The following is a 22,875-nucleotide window of genomic DNA, read 5'->3' as shown; positions in this document are numbered from 1 at the left end:
CATGAGTCCATTAGAAAGACAAGCTAATATATGTCAATTATAAAGAATGCACTAATTTGTCCTGAATCTGTGAATGAAGTTGAATTCATGCGGCAAGCCAATGAGTGCAATAACATGGAGTGTACCTATGGAATTTAAGAAGTATTTAGGATTCGTTCATCACATGTGATTGAGATCTTATTTTTCAGCCAGCCATGCGGTTGTGAAATTTGGAATAAGACTACTGAGTGGACAATACTAGCTTTCCCAGACAGGTGCAGAATAAAATAGTCCATAGCATTCAAGAAATGTACACAGTCCTTCCATTCCAGCCCGGGGAAATGTCTTCCTGTGGTGGGAATTCCCTGTGCCGCCACGGCTCTGGGAACAGGGAAAGTTTGTGCTAGCGGTAACAGATTTCTGAAATCTCCATGGCCAGCTCCAGACACTCGCCAGTCTCGTGGCAGGATTCAAAAAGGCTGCAGTCCATGTCACAGTTGCAGTTGCAGTCATTCCGAGAGTGGCTTTCGTCCGAGGCGTGGCGGTACCTGTGAGAGGGGCAGCACAGGTTGGTACACACCGTTTCGCACGTACCAGGGAGCATCAGGAGACAATCCCAAAACTGGCAAAACAGACAGGTGAGGATAAGGGAGGCACACGCCTCTGTTTAAAGAAGAAGAAAGAAAATTAATAGTGCACACATGGCGGCGTCTGTGAAGGGCAGGCACGTGCGGTGTACGGGCTGCTTCACCACCCACTCTGTCCACACGAGGCGCCATGCACACAGGTCCTCCAAGCTCTCCCACCCGGCGCACCTCCTCCACTGAAGTAATGGCTTTATTAACTTCCTGAGCATCTCCTATCGATTCCACATAATCAGGTTATTTAAAGTGCTGTCACTTTCCTAAACTCCTTTATTTACTTGGCCTGCAGAGGCGCCGAAGCCACGCGGCTGCACACTTGCCACTGTAGAAAAAACAGCAGCCCCCGCCCCCGCCCCGCAGGAATTGTTCAGCAGTTAGAGTTGGGATCAAGGAAAGACCACAAGTTTCTGGATTCTCATACACGATTTTCTTATTTGTCTGATGTGGATTCCCATAAATTTGCCACACCCATATTCAAATGCAAGGGAAAAGCACATTTCAAAACCTAACATCTATAATTTTTAACTAATCACAGGTTTTTAATGGTGGTATTCTATTTTTAATCCTTGTCTCCTTTTTACTCCAGTTATATAAAGCGTTGGGTTTATATTCGTGTTAGAAGAATATGTTATTATATTCCAAAAAGGGCATAAATCTGATCAATCCTTTTTAAGAAAATTGGTTTAAAAATTTACTATGCAGACTTGTAAAAATCTGAAAAGTATCTCTAAAGCCTTGAAGGTAATTGGTAATTCTAGCCAAACAGCTGTGATGGGTTATAGATTATTATGTTTTTTGTTTTCATTAAGGGAATTAGTTAGAAGATGTAGCAGTTCTCTTGTTAAAATTATAACTTTTCTTTTTAGTGAAAAGCATCCCCAAAACATGTGAGGGTTTTGTAAAACATACTTCAGTGTGTGCCCGACATCCTCTTAATTAAAATCAGCATCCTGAAAATTGCTGACCGTGGAAAGTAACATGCTAGCATGAATCGGAGAAAGATCTCCCACTCCTGATGGCGCACCAAGCATTCAAGCCAGACTCGCACAGGGTTGGTTCCCAGGAAGAGCGCTCTGGGCGTGTCTCCCAGACCTGGGCTGACCACGCGCGGGCGGGGAGCTGCGAGCCCCTGCCCAGGCCACGCCTTCTTAGAGCCCATCGTTGAATTTTAATACATTTTCCAGAAAAGGTTTCATTTTGTTGTTCATATACTTGTTAATCATTAAGAGAGAAGGAAGAACATGGAAACTTCCTCTGAAAGGAACAAGTTTTAAAGAAAGCCATCACATGTCTTTGAAAAGCACTACAGAAGCTGCCTGAGTGTCTGAGTCGTGCCTGGGGATAAACAGGCCCCTTCCTTCCTGCCTCTGCCCTCTCCCGGCCCGGCCCCTCCGTTCTTCCCGGTGAAGCGCTGGTCAAGCGCCGCGGTGACGTCCATGCGGCTTCAGGTGCCACATGTTGTTGCAGGTGCTGCGGGCATTACTCAGTATTTGCGGTGCGCAGCAGTTTCCATGATACCTCTGTGGTGCGCATTCCCATCTGCCAGACTGGGGTATTTTTATTCACTGAGAGTCAGTTTCCAGCATGTGGCTAACTCACCCATATCTCATAGGTCACCACAAACCACCCACAAAAATTCAGGGGTTAGTCAGTACAGTACATAGACTATTTGCGTATGCATTTCTGAACAGGGCTTGTTGGCGGTCAAAGATCTGGGCATAAAACCTCCAGTTTCACCCATGCCAAGACTGCCTGTACAGCAGCCCCTGGCAAAGAACAGGTGCTCAGCAGAAAATATTCCCAGGCTGCAGGCTCAAGAGCCTTGTTCAGGGCATGACCATGTAAAAGGGACCACTAGGCCCTGTCCTCTGCAGAGGAGACACCCAAAGTTTGGTTTGAGGGAGAGCTGGACTGGGTGCAGGCTGACGTGTCAGGAGAGGAGCGAGTGTTTCCTATCAAAGGATGAAGGCTTGTTTGTGACATGGCCTTATAATTTCCTGAGGGCATGTAACCTGTCTGTTCCATCCCAGGTGCCAAGGTCTCTGCAGGCTGGCGGATGCTGGGGGTTTCTGCTTCCGATGTCTACCATAGATTTTATTTACGAAAAACAAACAAATAGTTTTGCCCAATTTTTTGGCCAAATTTTCATTTGTTTCCTCCCATCTTCTATTCTGCGCTTGGAACCAGAGCCCGTCTGTTCGGAGGCAGTCCTGTTCCCTTGGTACAGAGGCAGGGCCCTCCCCAAATCAGGGCAACATTAATGAATTGAAAACTAATCTTTCCCAGCACTCAAGTGTGTCCCACACTTTCCCTACAAGGCCTATTAAATAATTCTACACAAGCAGGCTAAACTGTTTTGCATACAGTCAATTTTTGGGGGGGGGGAACAAAAGTAACATGAGCAGTTCAGGGGAAATTTTACAACTGTTTGGAAACAACCAGACTTTCCTTTCTCCTGATGGATATATTTTATTTGCTACACTACTCATTGGGGCTTTAATGCTTAATAAGCATGATATTCAAAGTCATAGTCCACGATTATCACCCCTTCTCTCAGCCCATCCAAAGCAGGCTGCTGGGTCGCAGAGGCCTACTTCGCATCTCTTGTGCAGTCTCTTCAAAACATCTCACACTTACCAAGGCCAATCGGCACCACAGGTCGCCCTCTCTGCCAGGCCACAAACCAGTCCCTCCTCCGGGGTTTTCTGGTGCATGGCTCCTGAGCACACAAATGAATTCTCAAGAAACCTGGGACTTCTTTTAGCAACTTTCCTCTTCCTCATCAGATTCTCCCATCAGATTCTTTGCGGAGTCCTGCTGATTCTATCTCAAGTTTTTATTGGAAACCCACAGCCCCAACCCACATGCTCAGTTGTAGCTCCATCAGCTATCATCCCTCCCGGCAACAGCAAGAGCCTCCTGTCAAGGACGCTGCTTCCGCAAGAGCCCGCCGTAAATTCATCAGCTACTACGATATGTTGAGTCATAAGTTAGAACAACTCACTTTCTCTAAGTCCGAAATCCTCGCCTCGTCTGCAAGCCCCTGCGTGACCAGGGTCCCGCCTGTTCCCGTCTCCAGGCCTCCCCTGCTGGCTCGCGCACTTCAGCCCACGGGCTGGGTTCCAGTTCCTGGGATGCAGCTAGCAGGGCCTTTCTCACGCCCTGCCTCTGGCCCCTGTCGCACACTACCCCCTAACTCCCACTCCACCTTTAAGTCTTAGTTTAAAACACCTTCCCTGTAAATCACATCCTTGCTGAAACTCTCAAAGCACCCTGATTTATTTTTTTTTCTTCACAGCATCAACCACAGTGGTATTAAACGAATTGTTTGTTAATTAGTTTCTCCCCCCTTGCGTCCCATGGGGCAGTGGTGGGACGTGGGCAGGCGGGAGAGAGGCCGGCGCGCGGCTCCTCCGCTCTGCGCCGGGCACGGTCCTCCCCGCGGCCTGCTGGGTGCCGCGCGCCCCTCTGCGCTCTGTGACGGCGCGTCCCAGCGCTCTGTGTGGTACCGTAAGCTGCGGGTGGCCCCGAGGGACCCAGGGACAGGAGGCCAAGCTTTCTCGGTGCGAAGGCTGGGTCTTCGGGCCGCCTGGCGCTGCCTTTACCTGGCTTTCTCCTCTCCTAGCGCCACGCCCGCCCTGTCCTCACGTCCCTCCGTGGAACCACCTGGGGTCCTGGCGACGCTCATATCACCGCTGTTCGAGTCCGTCTCGCACCCCTGCTTCCTGCCTTTTCAAACCCGGATTAAAGACGTCTTAAGGAGAATCCAAGGCAGCAGACACACGGCCAATGCTGCTGTTTAGCTGTGAGAAAGGCGCCACGGCACCCTCTTAGGGTTGTGACATTTCCTTTTCCACCCCGAGGGGACCTTCTGAGCACCAGGGTTAGTGGTACCGGAGAGCGGGGGAAGAAGGCTGCCCACACAGTGCCACCCGCAGAGTTGGCACCGGCTAACTGGGGGGAGAGGCGGCCCCCTCACAAGAATCGTGTTTCACGAGAGTGGAAAGGGTCCCAATACAAGGAGTCTCCACCGTGGGCACGTCCTGCCCTCCCAGCTCTCAGCCTGGCACCGCGGACCAGAGGCACCTTTAGCTCCCAGCTGTGCCCCGGCAACTCCACAAAGCACCACTGCTGCTTTGAGGATCATTATCCAAAGTAGCAAGAATGTGCTTCTTCCAGGAGTGATTCCCAGTAAACAACCATCATCCGTCTTCTCCCCCAAAACAAAGTCAGAAAAAAGGCAAGAGAGCCAGGTTCAGATCCCGTGTTCTAACACATTAATAGTTAAGTGTGCTAGCAGAGAGAATGTGGCATGATAATGAGAATGTCAAATTCAACATGACACAATGTCTCTGAGTATTAAAGTTTTTGCACAAAAAGTATAAAAATTGGTTTTCACTCCTCCCAAATGAAATTAGTGTGTGTGTGTGTGTGTGTGTGTGTGTGTTTAATGTCTGTAATGTAGAATGTGAATAAATAAGTATGACTGAATACCTTTTTCTAGCTGGGGTATCATTCTTGATGTTATCAAGTTTAATAGCTACTTAAATATGTCAAGATCTATTTAAGTTCAGACAAGCACAACTAACATTCAAGTCAGTTCTTTAGAACTATAATGACTAGATTTGGGTGATACTTAGTAAATTTGTGCTTATGTTTTTTTCTGAGCAAATGAACTGAAATAATTATAAAATTGAAACATTTTATAAGGTGAGACTATTGCATTTAATTGTCTGAAATTTACTGTGGAGAAAATGTAATCATTTTATTCAGTAGTCCATGGTGTAATTAAGACTATTCTTTTAAGGTATCTTGTATTTATGATTTTCTCTTCCACCTGGATGAGACATCTCAAATTCAAAATTACACATCAATTAGGTGTATTCTCAGGATTCGTTGTGAGGAGCCTGTTTCTAACATGAGCCCTGCTTTGCTTATCCACAGGGACGCTTCTGCAGTCCAAACTAGAAAAGAGGCAGAGACACAGACAGTGGTCTGGACTTTTCCCATTTTATGTGGGAAAAGGGGCCACACAGGTTGAGCCATGATTTAATACCAAGTGATGCGCAGTGAGATCCTCCGAAACCCCATCAGAGCACACACCATGAACTGTGCTAATGGATGGAGCACATGGCACAATACCTGCATGTGTGAGCTGTTCCATCTTGTTTTAAGTGGGCGAGGTATATAAATAATAGATATTAGCAATTAAGCATCCATTCCTATGCACTCACTTATACATTTGAAAATAAATTAACCACAAACTACATGGAAGTGGATGCAATCTTCTTTTCCCTTCTGTTTCCCCGGCTGCTTCTGAAGGATATTTCTGTGTTTATCTCAGTATGACAATGACCCCAGCTCTCAATTTCTACATCCTTAAATTAATTACTAGGAAAAATTCTCTAAATGAAGTGAGTCTGACTTAACACTTGGTTTCCTTGATGTTTGTTCTTTAGGGGAATGGGAGTTTTTTTTTGTTTTGTTTTGTTTTTAAGCACTAGTTTTGTGGACTTTGTCTGGGTTTCTGACCTCGATGAAGGCGTTTTTGCCACGTGGACATTAGCTGTGATCAGCCTGAAACCAGAATGTCCTGGATCACACTGGCTCGAGCCCAGGCCATAAGAAAGCAACCTGGTCAACATCCTCACCATTCTCCTCTATCTTTTAAAGGAGGAGCAGTTGTTTTCCCGCACCAGGGGCCTGTGTGTCAGTTGCTGATTTAATGAAGCACCATCTGGCCCTTCCCTGCAATCATAGGTGTCGGGTACCGCATCGGCCTTCTTATCCTCCCTGACCCTGCTGGAACAGGTCGAGTGGTCTGGGGCTTCGCTGTGTCCCACAGTGTGAGTGTACACAATGGCAAGTTCTGATCTGGGACACACAACCAAGGCCTGTTCTAAGATCCTCGCATCCCTGACACTATCTGATAGAACACTCCGGCGTCACAGAGAACTCTCCTGTATTGCCTGTTTGCTTGTGTGGCACCAAACTCTAAAAAAGCCAGAAACTTGGGCATCACCTTGGATTCACAGGCATAACCTGGCAGTCTGCAGGCCCAGAGCTGTTGGGGGTGTTTGAAGCTTTGTAAAAGAACTCAAACTATTGTCAACACCTACAGTTTTGGAGATTTCACATAACACTCTAAATCTGGCAGCTTGGGGCCTATGTTTCCTCTGGCAACAACTCGTGGGAGCTGAGGGAGGCAGTGTCTCCCCTGGCCCCGGTCCTCACCCAGCCTCCCTTCCTTCCAGCCTCCTCTCACTCACACTACCTCCTGGTGACCATAGGCAGTTTGGTCTGTAGCTTCTGGTCTAAAGCATCCATGATATTTGTACAAGACACTGCATCTATGACACGTGTTAAAAATCTCTTCCCTTACTTTCTAAAACTATGATAACCATAACAGCAAAAACTCAATATATAGCATGTGACCGGTTCTATACTGGTTGCTTTATATATGTTATTTCAGCTGATCTTCAAAAGGCGCTATGGATGTCACTAGAGATTGAGATTCAGAGATGGTAAAAAAACAGTTTTTTACAGTTAATAAATTTCAGAGCCAGGAGTTAAACTGATGTGATTCCAAAGTTCCTCTTACACAGACTTTATTTAAACATCTTTCTTATTTTTAGAAAGTAAATATGCATTTAAATACAAACCAGAAACTATACCCTACTGCATGTTCTCTTCAGAAACTCCTTCTAGCTTTCATTAAACACAAATGTAAATATTGAACACTACCAAATTCTAAAATGGTTTATGTCTCCTGTAAAGGTCACTGCACAGTTATCCTGAGTAAAATGTATGTCTTGGTGCAGGGTCCACGACTTTGAACTTGACTGTGCTGATCATTTAGCTCCACATCAATTTGAAATTGGCTTTGCAAACGGCATGTGCCCTTTTGTCCCACAGAGAGCCAGTTTGGTGCATGTGTGCACCGACAATGCTTAGGAGGTGGCATTACCTACAGGGACCAACCCTTTTTCACAGCTTGCTGATATAAGCATCTTGATATTTTATACAGTCTACTGTATACTTTTCCAGCATTTCAATACCTTTCCACTCTGCCTTCTCCTCTCCACCTAAACAGCCCCAGATCTGAGAAAAGAAAGTTTGCCATTTCCCTACCACTTCACAACCCCACAGCAAGAATGACTGCAGCTCACCCCAGCTCTTCAAAGCTGTTTGCTCGGATCCCCAGCTCCGAGAGCAAACAATCTGCCAAGCACCGCGTAATTGCTAAGTGACCTTGACATGTGTCATTCATCAGGGCTTTCAAATCAAAGCCTTCCTGTTTAATATTCATAAAGCCTTTTCCCCCTAACAGCATATGTGATGATTTTACAGGGGTTGGGGGTTGGGGAGCTTTATTTAGAGATGGGTTGATTCTGAGAAACATACCATCAGTGTCTCTCTGATGAACTGAAGAATCGGTTTGGAGGTAAGAAAATTTCTTTTGACATTCTTCAAGGGAGGACAGCGATGTGGTGGATTCTGACAGGTTTTTCTCCATGGAAGTCTCCTTAGCTGGTCCATCTGTGGCATTGAATTCAGAGACTGAATTTATAACGATAGCATTAATGGGTCTCTCTTCTGCGTGTTTTTCATTTGTGAGTTGCATATCTAGATGAAAAAAGAAAAACACATACAAAAACCCACTGTAGTTGACTCAATCTAGTGATCTGCAGAAAAATCACATTCTAGACTTTTATAAGAATAAAGTGTTTTAAAAAAGAATTGGTAGTTACAAAATAGTCACAGGGATACGAAGTACAGAGTAGGGAACATAGTCAATAACATTGTAATAACTACCTATGTTGCCAAGTGGGTACTGGAGATATTGCGTGACCACTTTGCAAAGTACACGGTTGTTTGACCACTATGCTGTACACCCGAAACTTATATAAATTATATTCAATGTAAACTAGAACTGGAAAAATAAAAACAACAACAAAAAAGAATGAAGCATTTTTGAGCAGGACATTTTTAATAAAAGTACAAATAAAAATAAAGGAGTGCAATAATTATAAGAATTTATACACATTGCAAGTCTTAGCTATCAGTAATTTGTAACACTTTCTCCTACATATATATTTTTAATGATGGGTAGAAAGAACAAGGAATTCATTTATGTGGATCAACGAAAGCTTGCAGTGTGTCATCAGCTTCCTGTCATCACATCCATGGGCCTGAGAAGTAGGCGAAGGGTCTTCAGTGCTGAGCAGCGCTGCTCAGTGATAGCATGTGATCTCAGTTAAGTTGTTTTATTTCTTTGTTTCTGCAAACCCTGTAAGGATAGTGGTTATAAAGCAACAGTCTACAAGCTCGTTTCTACTTCTGCCCTCACACGCGCTGAGTTGTGACCCTTTCCTTTGCTGATTGTCAGGTCCCTGCTCAGGTGTAGTCTACATGGCTAGTTTGTGGGGTCCTTCTTGATATTTCCATGTAATCGCCTGGCACAGTCATTAGAGATGTTCGGAGAACCTTCAGCAAAGTCCTTGATTAAGATTGTGGTTTGCAGAGGCACAGAGAAGGCCGAGAAGGCCCAGGTGCTTCACGAGTTTAAACTCCCTTATTTGTTGCTCATTCCCATATACTGGGTGAGGGTCTGCAATGTAATAATCAGTGGTCTGGGAACTGGGGATACAGTGGTGACTAAGACAGGCTTTCACAAGCATCAGACAAGTTTGAAAAAACAACTGTCTAAGTTACAGTACTGAGGAGAGTATGAGAAAGAAGCGCATCCTGATGCCACATTATAGAGAGAACCAGACCGGGGAGTGGTGCACTTAATTTATTACTCATCTGTACTCATTGAACAGAAGACTCCTGAGATCAAGAAAGGAGTTAACATGATATTCTCCAACATGTGGCCAGGCTGACTCCTGGGGACATCTTGAGAGCTCGGCGAGCACTGGTCCCAGCGATTTGGGAGTATTTGAGGTGTAGTGAAGATGCATTCTGGAGAATCACATTTCCTTGGCTGGCCCAATGCCTGCTTGATTCAGTAATGCTCATTGAGTGACTGAAATAAATCACACAGTTGGCACTTGGGCTTGATTTTACCATGCTCACCAGCTCAGTGAAAGAAATACATGCTTGCCAAGTCCATGTTCATCGTTCTTTCAAAAGCTACTTCTTAGTTTGGGGCAGATGGAATTCACTACTTGGTCCTACCTCCCAGGGCTGTGATTCTCAAACTTGTCTTCAGAGTAAATCACCTGGGAGGCCCTTTAAAAATTTGGAATTTTTTTAAAGCTCAGGCAACCCCCTTCCACCCTCCCCACCCAACAGATTGGATCCCAGTCCCTGGAAGATTTTTGCAGCTCCCCAGGTGATTCCAGGATGCAGACAAGTTTGGGAACTGCTGCCACAGAGGCTCTCTGCCTTTGAGAGTGGGGAAAGGGGAAAGAACACCCATGGGTCCGCGTGAGTGATGCTCAGAAACCGTTATGAGCAAATTGCTCCCAAGGCTCCCGACCGGCACAGCAGCTCCCAGTGTGGTGCACACAATGGTCTGAGGCCATTTTCTGTTGTTTCTGAGCCTCCAAACAGCCTTGGCTTTCAACAATGTTTAATTTTTATTCCCTACCCCTTATGCTGCTGGCTTTATATCTTTTAGTTGCAGTTTGCTTCATCCTAAAAAGGATTGGCAGAAATAAGCGTCCAGAAAAACAACTATTGTTGATAGTAATTACTGTAATATTGAATAGATGGAATTAGCTCAACAGATTGGGAACCTCTTGGCTTCCTCTAGCCCAAGAAAGATTCACCAAATTAAAGATATAATAATGATGATGATAAAAATATATATTTTTTTACCTGGGTACCAAAGTGTCCAGTTACCAGCTAATATCACAAACAGCCATTTAAACTATGCCCTAGAGCACTTAGAGTAGTGTTGATATTTTGGGCCAGGTAACTGTTCATCATGGGGAGACTGTAGGAAGTTCAGCAGCATCGCTGTCCTCTTCCTACTAGATGCCAGTAGCACCCATCACCCTAGACTGTGACAAACAAAATGTCTCTAGATATTGCCAAATTTTCCCTATGGGGAAAATCCCCCAAGTTGAAAACCAAATCACTGCTTACACACACACACACACACACACACACACACAATTGCATGCGTTTACTCCAAGCTCTCTGTTATGATTGATGCAGGGGGGAGCAAAAGTAGGTTTACAGTTGTATATGAAACAGTTTATTCTTATATTGTTATTAATTATTGTATTATTTTCCATACTCACAACTGTAAACCTACTTTTGCTCCACCCTGTATACCTTCCTTAACAAAACCTCTAGGAGGTAGATACTGTCAGCCTCCCCGGACAGATGGGGAATGTATGAACTGGTGTCTTAAGGGATGAATGAGTGTGGCCAAGGCTTAGATGGTTTATAAGTTGCCCAAAGATTCTTCTTTATCAATGGTGGAACTGGGATTTGAACCCAGGTCTGGTGGATTCCAAAAGTTTTGCTCTGATTGGTTTGTGGCTTTTGTCTCTGCTTCCTAGCTGTAAAGGCTGCACATCAGCAAAACCCTCCTGACCCTCCTCCGATGATGTGTCACGGACCCGAATGAAGCCTTGAAGCCGGCCTCACCGCCCCGCCTCTCCGGGAGCAGCCTTAGCAAAGCCAGACCACTTCTCCATCCGGGGCCCTGCCCGGCAGGTGCGGGGCTTTCTGCGGCCGCGCAGCTCAGGAGCTGAGATCAGAAACGATAAGTATGGAGATTGCGGCAGCTCTTTACTTACAGAATTAATTAACAATCAGTTCAAATTATCACGTGTAGTCAGGCTGCATGGAATTCAAATTGCTTTCGCACAAAGTAATTCAGTAACAAAAAAAAGTTGGATAGAGGTTACTGAAATATAAGAACATGCAGAGAATACGATATATAGCCAAGTGGTACATGATTCTCTTTTTAATTTTGTGACAATTTTAAGTATAGCATTTGAATCTGAGTGTGCTACATTAAGCAACCATTTGGAGATACTGGGCTTGTACTGAGAGAATTTTGTGGAGAACTTAAACTGCCATTCATAAAGTTATTTTAATTCTATATCTCTGTTTATATTTTTATTTTTTTCACTCCCTAGTGGGAACTATCTGTTGCTCATTAGAAAATCATCCGACATGCACACGTTTCCGAACCCAGTCTGTTCAGCCCAGAATCCTGACATCTGAAGTGAGTCACAATTTCTGCGTGAATGTCACTGACATCTTCCGTCTTTTTTAGATGAAATGCTACAATAATTTCCCCAGATTTTGTTTTTTTATGATGTTATTTGACATTGTACCCAAAGTATTATAAAGTAGCATAAGCTAAAAGGAGAAACACATAAAAATGTGGTATCACATCTTCTGCAGAAAAAATTATTTTGGATTTAAACAAGGAACATGTGAAACTATATTTGGGATGTTATAGATCGACCTTGAAATTAACATAGGGAAATAATTTTTTTCAACTAAAAAAAACCAAATTTAGGACAAAAATTAGAAGCTCAACTGTACTTCTTAGAGAAAAGAAATGAAGTGTATCTTAAAAGTCAGTGAAGTAGAAAATTCATGTTTGGGCTAGAAGTAATTTCAGAACCAATGGGCATACACTAAAATATCAGAAAAGATAGACAGTTAATTAATTTTTTATTACCATTGAGCAAATGCTGTTAATTTAATTCAATTAACATTTATTGAGTAGGCACATGCAATAGATGAATCAATGTGACAGGAATGATTAATTTATTTACTTTAAGTTATTAAGGAAACATTTTAATGATTTTTAGTTTTTGCTCTCTAAATGTGACTTTTTAATTTTTGCATCCATGTGATCACTGAGTGTATATATCTACACACACACACACACACACACACACACACATTCAAATTCAGACTAAGTAGCATCTCTCTTCCCCAGCTCCTCTGATTCTGTTCTTGTTTGTCCTTCCCTTCCCCTCCCCTTCTCCTCTCTCTCTCTCTCTCTCTCTCTCTCTCTCTCTCTCTCTCAGTTTCATTCTTTGACTAACCTGCCTTGTCTCTGTTATTGATTGTTTTTTTCCCTCCAGCTCTTCAATATATTTATTTCTCAATACTTTGTCTCCTTAGTTTCTTCCTTTGTACCCTACCCTTGAAGATTGTTATTTGTCCACACTCACAACTTAACCATTTCTTTGTAAAGTAGCCGGAGTCTCTGTGCAGTCAGCCGGCTGGTAGCCAGGCCCCATTTGGGGAGCATAATCTGTGCTGGCCCGGTGCTCAGTGCTGAGAATCTGGACAGTAACAATAGGCGTGGTCCTCAGGCCCACAGTCAGGACAGGTTGCAGTCTCAAACTTATAACTGACTATTGCATATTTTATTTGACTTACTAGCCAAACCCTTACAGTGATTATATCTCACTCTACTAAGCCCCTCATGCTTTTTCCCAAACTAAGTAGCTTTCATTTCCTAACCTTAAAAATACTCTTTGATTTGCCTCATCCCTCTCCTGGTATTGTTACTGTCCAGGAATTTACAAATTCTTATTTATCCTTCCCACAAGTCCATCTCTGCTTTTTCATTCCCAAAACTACCATTCAGTTTTAATCAGCTGTGTTCTCAAATCAGCTATGTTCTCAAATCTGGACTGTGTCAGCAGCCACTGACAATCCTCCCCAAGACATCTTATGTACTGTAATCAAAATGATGTTTTCAGCAATATTCTCCTGGTTATATTACTCATTTTAAAAAGCAAAACAAAGCACACACACCATGCACACACAAAGAATGTTAATAGCTCATTATTACCTGAATATTTCCCCATTTTCTTATTCTTAATTAATCTATCCAAGTCTATTGCCTAATTGTCTATTGAAAAAGGTAAGCCCAGGCTGGTGTGGTGCAGTGGGTAGAAGTGTCCTGCCATGTACCAAAAGTTTTAGGGTTCGATCCCTGGTCGGGGAGTGTATGGGAAGCAACCAATTGATGTTTCTCTCTCTCTCTCTCCCTTCCTCCTTTCTTTTCCCTCTCTCTAAAATCAATGAACATATCCTCAGATGAGGATTAAAAAAAGAAGAAGAAGAAAAAGGTAACTTTTTATTATGTTTTTCTTCTGAATGGTAAACTCCTGAAGCCTAAATAGAAAGGATTAGATAAAATGTTTAAGGTTAGTATTTCAAATATATAGGCCATTTTTAGAGCTGAAATGATGGATTATATTTTCTCTTGGATTTCAATTATACTTTGATTTAGAGTTTAACACCGTAACTATCCATGGCTGACATCAGATTAAAGCATATAGGTGACATTTCAAGGAATATGTACCAAATCATTAACTGTAAGTATGGCTAGTAAAAGTAGTTAGGTGAAGGAACACTGTAAGAGGGGAAAAAAAAGGTGTTTTCTTTGTATGTAAAGTTTGTAAGGTTCACACAAATGTCAGAAATAATTTTTGTTGTTGTTATTGTTAAGATACATGGACTGTATTCTCCCCAGCTTGGTAGGTAGCAACACAATCCAAGAAATATAGGGAAGTAGTTGATATGCTGAGTATTACCGGAAAGAGCTGGAGTCACACTTCCTTCATGTGGAGAACACTACTATTCTTCTGTTGTTGTTGTTGTTAATCCTCACCTGAAAATATTTTCCCATTGATTTTTAGATAGAGTGGAAGGGAGGAAGGCGGAGAGAGAGAGAAACATCGTTGTGAGAGAGACACATCAATTGGTTGCCTCCCATATGACCCTGACCGGGGCTGGGGATCGAACCTGCAACCCAGGTAGGTGCCCTTGATTGGGAATGGAACCCCCTTCGGTCTGTGGGCTGAAAACCACTGAGAACCCGGCCAGGGTTAGAACACTACTATTCTTGTACTAAGTAAAACTGAGAAGGGGTCTAAAGACAGAAGGAAGGTAAGAGGGAAGCCTCCTTCAGTCCTGACACACCACACTCAGAGACTGTTTTTAAAAAAACACAAAAAGCCAACATTTTCTTTTTTTTCAAAGCTGAGTGGAATAATTTTCCCAAGCTCTGGGATGAGGTCTTCCTAAAATATTCTTACCTTTTTAGAACGAATAGAAATAACCTAATTCATGAGTGCCCCACTGCTATCGCCTGTTAGTTCAATCAAACAAAATCTGGGGTGCGTGAACTGTGTTTTGGGGGGGAGAAGAGGAAGCTCGTGTGTTGACCCCGTTTCTTCGGTTTCAACGCCAGCCCTGGCGTGAGGATGGCCTGCGGAGGCGGGCACCTTAAAGCAGCAGATGGTCACTGCGCGGACTGTCTTCTGTGCTACGGCCTCACAAACACTGGACGTGCTTATCAGGGGCCACGACAAGAGGGCATTTTAAGCCTTTTCAATCCGCCTTAAATCTCTCCTTTAAGAAAAGAGAGAGAAAGCAAAAGAATATTATTTCTCTGGAAACAGTAGCGTGCGTGTTCAAGGTGGAGAGGATCAAGCCGGGAGACAGAGCCCGGAGGCGGACACGGCCTCTCCCCGTGTCCTGACGCCAGCAAAGCTGCTTCAGGTTTGGGGGCCAGGCCCGTGTTTCCGGCCTAACCCTTCGGGATGAGTCCCTCAGCTGCCTGCTCCCCACCGCATTCCTCCTGCCGACAGACCTAGGCCCGGGAGGTACGGTTCTGGCTCCCTCCGAAGCTGTAACAGCCACTCCGTCCTAGGAGGTGGTTACATCTTTCTTGGACACGACAACAGTTGGCAATTATGAGTCTCCATTTCATTTTTATGCAGTTACCTTCACTTTAATGTTTGTGTAAAGTGTCTCAAGAAATAAAGATCATGTTATCTCAGAAAAAAAACTGGGTAGCTGTTTTTATAGCTTGATGCACTTGGATTAGTAATAGGTTTAGGGCTCTGAAAAAAATAAATGAAGCCCAGCAAGCTATCAACTCATGCATAATTGGTGTTACATACACAGTTGATTTTTTATCTGTCAGTGTTTAAATATAAATGTTACAAACTAAACTATAATTATTCAAAATTTTCTCTATTATGTTAAAACCATGACAATTTATTCATCCCTAGTATTTTAATGTCACTTAAAGTCTCGTGTAGTATCTCATTTGAAGCTCACAATAGTTTTGCAAAGTATTATTATAACTATTATATGAATGAGAAAGTAGATGGAAGGTCAGACATGTTAGTGGTTCGCCCAACATGACCTAGCGGGTAAGGGGCAGAGCCAGTACGTGAACTTAGGTTTAAAATTCACGACCATCAAACTTTACACTCACAAATTGCTTTGTGAAACCAGGCACTCTGATATGAGATCTTTTCTGAAGTAGACTCCTTTGTCCCTTTGACTTTCCTTACTGCAGGCCGATTGATCTTGCTGGTATTTGATTAGGAGGCACTTTACGTGTGTGCTCAAAACCGGAACTCCTACAGATTGCGTGTTCCAAGCTCACCCCTCAAGGTCCAGTGCAAGCGTGGTCTCCTAGGTGACGCCTCCTGCAATGCCCCCCACTCCAGCTGAAGTGAATGCTCTACTTTGGGAGCTCCCAGAGGCTGGTGACTTCCCCATGCGGGCCCACTCCAGTTCACCGTGCTGTGGTATTTGGGGCTGTATTTCTTTTCTCTTTCTGTTCCGAGCTCCTAGAGGAAATGCATGCTCCATTCATCTTTGGTTTCCCAGCACTCTGCACAGTGTCTGGCAGAAAGCAAGTGTTAAATAAATTTTAGGAGACTGAAACTGACTGACAGATTGAACGTGGGGTATCTTGGCTGTTAGCTGACAATCGACTCATCTTCCCTGGGACAGGTTTTCTGAGCACATCTCCCAGGGTCTTCCACCCTCGCTCTCAACACGCCAGTTGGTCCTGGTGAAAGTCTAAAAATTCCCTTTTGTGCTAAAATACATATTGATTTTTATTTTGATTTGAAAGTAACATTTGCATTTGTATCTGTAAAACTGTGAAGAATATAAAAAGACACAAAGAAAATAAAATCCCCTATAATTCTACCATTATTAACATATTATTGTATTTGTTTCACACACACACACAAAATATATATATACACATATATATGTATATATATAAACTGGAATATGTGTATGTATTATGCAAAATTAGGATATATGATATTATTTATACATATAATATATATCATATATAGTATATGATATATATGATATATGCAGTGCTTCCAAGATGTGTCACTCGCTCTTTTATGACTTTGGCATATATGCACTCATTAGCACTCCCAGCAACCCTGCGTGCTAGCTGCTACTTGAGTCATTTCAATTTTGTGGATAAGGACATGAGAGCTCAGGGATGTGAAGTAATATACCCAAGGTCACATAACTAGTAAACAGTGGAGCTGGGATTTTAACTGAAGCAGCCTGGCTCCAGGTTCATGCTCCTAATCATTATACCATAACACTGGTCTAGATAGACATTTAAAAAGAAAAGCAATATTGGGATTTCACTGAATATATTTTATGTTATTATTATATCATAAGCATTTCCTTACATCCTAAAGATTGTTAAAAAACGTACATGGATATCAGTTCAAATTCCACCTTCTCAGGAACTTCCTCTTACAGCACATCGAAAACACTGGTCTTCAGGGCAGATCGAGCCCCACAGAACACTTGGCAATGGCTGGAGACACTTTTATTGTCATGATGTGGGTGGTGCCGTGAAGGAGTAGAGGCCAGGATGCTGCTGAGCGTCCTACAGTGCACAGGAGTCCCTATCCATCGCCACCAAAATGAGGGTTTGGTCACATGTCAACAGTGCCAAGGCTGAGAAGTCCTTATATAAATCCCAAGCTCTCATCATCAGCCACTTCTATCACATCACTGTTTCTTTTTTTAAAATATGTTTTTATTGATTTTTTTTTTTTTTTTTTTTAGAGAAAGAAGTAGGGAGAGAGAGAGAAACATCAACGTGAGAGAGAAACATCAATAGACTGCCTCCTGCACGCCCCCTACTGGGGATCGAGCCCACAACCCAGGCATGTGCCCTGACCAGGAATCTAACTGGGACCTCTCAGTCCATGGGACAATGCTCAACCCACTGAGCCATATCGGCCAGACACATCACTGTTTCATTGTCTTCATACTTCTTTTCAGTATTCTGAAATGTTTTCGTCATGTGTTTGTTTACTTGATTATGGAGTATATGCCTCATCTAACCTTGACTAAAATAATCACCATTATGAAAGCTTTGTCTGTGTGAATTAAGTGCTAAAGAGTGTCTGGACATAGTAGGTACTAAATTAATAAGAAATCAGAGAATGAATAGAATTTCTTGCATGGTGTTAACATAAATTATTTAACAATTCTCCCATTCAATAAAAATGTAGATTGTTTCAAAATTTTGCTATTGTAAAGGCTTTTAAAGATTATTTTTATGAATCTTTGCATATATATATTTGCTTTTTAGGTTGAATTCATAGTGAAGAAGTTAGTGAATTAATGGCCAAATTTCTAAAGCTTTTAATATAATTCCAACTGCCTTCCAGGAAGATGGTGTTGTTTATATCTGAGTCAACAGTGATGGGGAGAAGTTGGTTGCTCTCTGGCCAATTCTAGATTTTACCAATAAAATAATTTATTTTTATCAATTTGAAAAGAGCTTTGATTCAAGTTTCCAATGTTCTGTATCTGAAAAGATAGTCTTTCACTATCATAGAGGTAGAAGGCTTGTTTACTGCCTTTCTCGGGAATTTCTGTTCCACAACTGGATTCATGGATAATTCTGCGATCTCCTGTATTATATAAAATAATGTTAAAGACACTTATTCTGTGTTTATAGCTAAATAAGGTCTTATAGAAAAACATTTATTGGATGATTGACGATTGGATGGAAGTTTTTGTCGCTGGGTTTGCCTTGGTATCATGAGGATGCTGACAGGATCTGGAGGCTCCCTGCCAACTTCTAGGCCTTGGTGAGTGCCATCCACAACATGCCTGTTTAAATGTAGGATGGGATATGATCTATACAGAGGTCCTGGAGATGCCAGACATGAAGACATACTCTAAGGAAGGGCAAGAGGTAACAGGAGGGAGTGTGTGAAGAAGCAAATCACATGACTATTCACAAGTCCTGCTTGCCCAGTGTGTGTGCTCAATGCATTATGGAACCTATCAAGGCCAAATTGGTGGTTTGAGATCTATTTTCCTGGTGTCCCACCTGGTGAGAGTTCAGCCCAATGGCCTTCAAAATGGCATACATACATATATGTAGGGGAGGTACAAGTCTATCTATCTATCTGTTTATCTATCTGATTATCTATCTATATATCTATCTATCTGTCATCTATCATTTATTTATGTCTGTGTTCATGAGTTCTTTCTCTTCTTTTTCTATTTTAGCTTAATCCCTCCACTGCCTAGCCCTCCCCCAAGAGTTGTCTGTCTGCTCTCTATCTATGAGTCTGTCTCTAATTTGCTTGTTAGTTCAGTTTGTTCATTAGGTTCCACATAAGTGAAATCATATGGTGCTTGTCTTTCTCTGACTGTCTTATTTCACTTAGCATAATGCTCTCCAGGTCGATACATGCTGTCTCAAAGAGTAAAATTTTCTTCTTTTTTTATGGCTGAGTAGTATTTCATTGTGTAAATATGCCACAGCTTTTTTATCCACGCATCTACTGATGGACACTTGGGCTGCTTCCAAGTCTTGGCTACTATAAATAACACTGCAATGAACATAGAGGTGCATTTATTTTTTCTAATTAGTGTTTTGAGTTTCTTCAGATAAATTCCCAGAAGTGGAATCACTGGGTCATATGGCAGTTCTATTTTTAATTTATTGAGGTAACTCCATGCTGCTCTCCACGGGGGCTGCAGCAGTCTGCATTCCACCGGCAGTGCACGAGGGCCCCTTTCCCCACATCCTCACTCATATTTGTTGTTTGGCTACATGTCTATTTAATGAACTTAGAGCACCTATTTATAGTTATTCTTTATCACTGTTAATACAGCTATTTTACACTTGTTATAATGTACCTAACAGTTCATACGGCAGCACAGGTGTATGTATGTGTGTATGCATGTGTGTATACAGTCATATAGATGCATAAGGTAGGCTTGCTATTTCCACGCCCCCGCCCCCTTTTTTTTTACTGATGAAAGTTTACAATAAAAACTTTGGGGACCACTGGTCTAAGTAATAGACTGAGGTCAGTCCCTTATGTCCCTCCCACCTGAAGGAAATTCAACTTTCTCACGCTCCTTTTTGGTTCCCAGGGTGTGGTTGCTGGAACATGTCCAGCCACAGCAGCTGCAGTAGTGGCCTGAGTAGACTTTTCCTCTGAATTTCTATAGTGGTAACGGGATTAACAGACTCTATTCTGGAAGCACTTGGGTGGCATAACACCTCCCAGCAGAACTATTCCTGACAAGGATGTGCAGATGGAAATGCATATTTATGTCACTTAAAGCCTACCAGAGACACAAGGATTTGAGCTATAACAATAAATAGAAAAAATTCTCCAGCATTTTTGGTAACCCATGCTCAAGTGCATTGACTGTGCTTGGAGAAAGACCTACAGTTCACTCTTTGTCCAAGCATAAAACATTCAGCATTCAAGCCTGTCAAGGTGGACTGTGCGGAATGTATTTTAGTGTTAAAACAAGCTAGCACAATGTTAGGCTACATCTTCAGGTGTTAAAATAACAGGATCATTCTATGAAGTGTTTGAGCCATTATAAGAAAATAAAGTCTCCTTTTAAAAAGAGTATTTGTTTGTTCCATATGTTAACAATGATAAGTTATATAACATTATTTTCAAAGCCAAGTAGTCGCTGTGGTCAAGGTTTCCATGTTTAAAATAGTCTTTATTGGAATCCTTGATACACTTTCTTCTACTTCCTTCTAAAATACCTCTGACAATGCAGACAAAGAACTATGTTCACAATCAGGACGCATGGGTTTGATAGTCCTGGACAGCCTTACACTCTGCATCAAGCACCAGAACTGGACAGAAGGACCCAATCAGCCGGCACGTGACAACAGCTCCGCTGTAAGGGACATGAGCAACCTGTTCCCTCTGTTTCTGGTTCAGAATCAGTATTTGTGTCAACCAGAAGGCTGGGCTCCAGCTCTTTTGGAGAGGGGTGCTCTTCGATCTGACCCGAGAGAGACAGTTTTGTCACTCTAACCAACAAGATATGACTGTTAAAAAAACAGAAGAAAATTGTCAAAAGTTGTTTGAGGTTTTAATTATGTTGCATGAGGAACTCTGAAGAAAAGAGGGTATACTAAGGAGTGACCCAGTGGAGGTGAACAGCCCACAGGCTGGACCCAAAGGGAGGCAGAGGCAGAGCGATTCTGAAGGAGTCAGAACTGTGGTTACAGCACTAAAATCTGCGTCGGGCAGTAAGACCCACCATGGGCATTGCGGAGAACCCCAGTCACAACAGGGAGAGCAGGTATCAGAAACATCCCCCTGGAAGTCCAGAACAGGGGATTCAAGTGATGGGGTGAAGACGATGCTCGACACAGAGGTCAGAGCACAGATCGCTCCCGAGAGCTGGAGTTACGTGAAGAAACGGAGACGTTTAAGCAGAAGTACGCTTTGTCGAAGGTAGCCCCGACGTACAGGCCCGGGGAGAATGTTCTCGAGGGTGAACCTCACTGTCTAAAGTTTAGTAAGCAGAGACCACAGTCTCGGAAAGTATTTAGAATTATAAGAATAAATATCCTTTCAAGCACCCAGACAAGCAAAACATAACGATGTGAGAAGGAAGGGTCCTGGGTTGGCCTCCGATTCTTCTCGAGCAAAAGTAAGTGCCAGAAAGTGGTTCAACGTTTTCAAAATTTTGAGGGAACAAGAATAGTCCTTGATAATTGTATCTTCCATCAAGTTCTCTGTGAGAAGGTACAATAACATATTGTTATCATACATTGTCAAAAGAAAATATATTACTCATAAAAATGTCCTTTCTTGAAAAAATATTTAAAGATATCTTTTCATTTATTGAAAAAGCAAAACAAAGTAGGAACTGAAGTTTTGACACGCTGTGCCAAGGAAGGAAGAGCTGTCCGGAGGCCGGGTGACTTCCGCTTGCGGACTGACTCCGGTTGGAGGTGGCAGCCGGAAGCCAGGAAGTGTGTGCACATGTCATGTGTCCTTTAAGGACAGCATCTGGGTGTCGGTACGAGGAAACTTTTTCATTATTAATATTTGTTCATTATGTCAATAACCTGGAAAATATGAATAATGAAGATTCTCTGATAAAACCTGCACTCACAAAAAAGCTTTTGGTTTTTCAAATGTTTGTAATGAGCATGAGTTTTCCAAATTTTATGAATCTTTCAGGTATTCTTCCATGAGCATTTCAATGCAAAGGGCCTTCAGAAAGCTAAGTAAAATATCTTTGTTCAAGGAAGAAATATTACTTTTCAAAATGACAAATTAAAACTAAAAATCTTTAACCCTAATGCCATAGAGCCCTCACGCGAGGACACGGATTAGAGAGCCAGACAATACAAATGTTGGTGGCAAAGGTGGTCAGGGTGCCTACATTGATAATTTTATTCTTTGCAAATTATTGTATTTCTTGTTTAATACAAGGATAATGAAGGCAAGTATATGTCTTTATTCTTTAACGATTCTCTAAACTATTTCCAGAAAGAAAGGAGGAAGAGAGACTACAGCATTTTAGAGAAGACCCTGGCGCCCAGAGGCCAGGGCGGGGGTGGGGTCACCAGGATGACAAGCAGTTGTGCAGAGCCTTAGCTCACACCCACCCACCCGTACACAGCGCATCTCCCAGCACTGCGCGTGCACTGCAAGGGCCGTGCCTTCTCCCGGGCGCACACACCGCATCCCCCAGCACTGCGCGTGCACTGCAAGGGCCGTGCCTTCTCCCGGGCGCACACACCGCATCTCCCAGCACTGTGCGTGCACTGCAAGGGCCCTGCCTTCTCCCGGGCGCACACACCGCATCTCCCAGCACTGTGCGTGCACTGCAAGGGCCCTGCCTTCTCCCGGGCGCACACACCGCATCTCCCAGCACTGCACGTGCACTGCAAGGGCCTTCTCCTGGCGTCCCCTCCTGTCTTACGTACTGGACTCCTAACCATCATTCAAGACCTGGCAGAAGCGATACTTCATTTTACAACAAATGTTCGCCATCTGCAAAGTACTGGGAATATGGAGATAAATGAAACCCACTCCCTGTGCTCATGGGCAAGTCAGCTTCTCTGAAGCCTCCCTGTCTGTGAAGGTCACTTCTGTGGGCCGCGGACATGCTGTTGTGGGCGTGTCTTTTCCACTCTGAGGAAAGGGCCGGTGTGATG

General features: G+C 43.1%; 1 protein-coding gene across 2 annotated transcripts in view; it reads right to left on the bottom strand.

The window, feature by feature from the left end:
* Positions 1 to 382: 382 nt before the first annotated feature.
* MDFIC2 (MyoD family inhibitor domain containing 2) overlaps positions 383 to 22,875 on the bottom strand; it is a 130,548-nt gene continuing 108,055 nt past the window's right edge. For both annotated transcript variants that reach the window (XM_036266113.1, XM_036266114.1), the window contains 2 exons: positions 8,028 to 8,249; positions 383 to 642 (listed from right to left, as the gene is read on the bottom strand). In XM_036266113.1, the coding sequence (XP_036122006.1) occupies positions 383 to 642; positions 8,028 to 8,249 (482 nt within the window). The remainder of the gene's footprint in view (positions 643 to 8,027; positions 8,250 to 22,875) is intronic.

This window comes from Molossus molossus, unplaced genomic scaffold (assembly GCF_014108415.1).
Source record: "Molossus molossus isolate mMolMol1 unplaced genomic scaffold, mMolMol1.p scaffold_m16_p_18, whole genome shotgun sequence".
In the NCBI taxonomy this organism is placed as follows: domain Eukaryota; kingdom Metazoa; phylum Chordata; class Mammalia; order Chiroptera; family Molossidae; genus Molossus; species Molossus molossus.
This window is presented reverse-complemented; position numbering and strand designations above follow the sequence as displayed.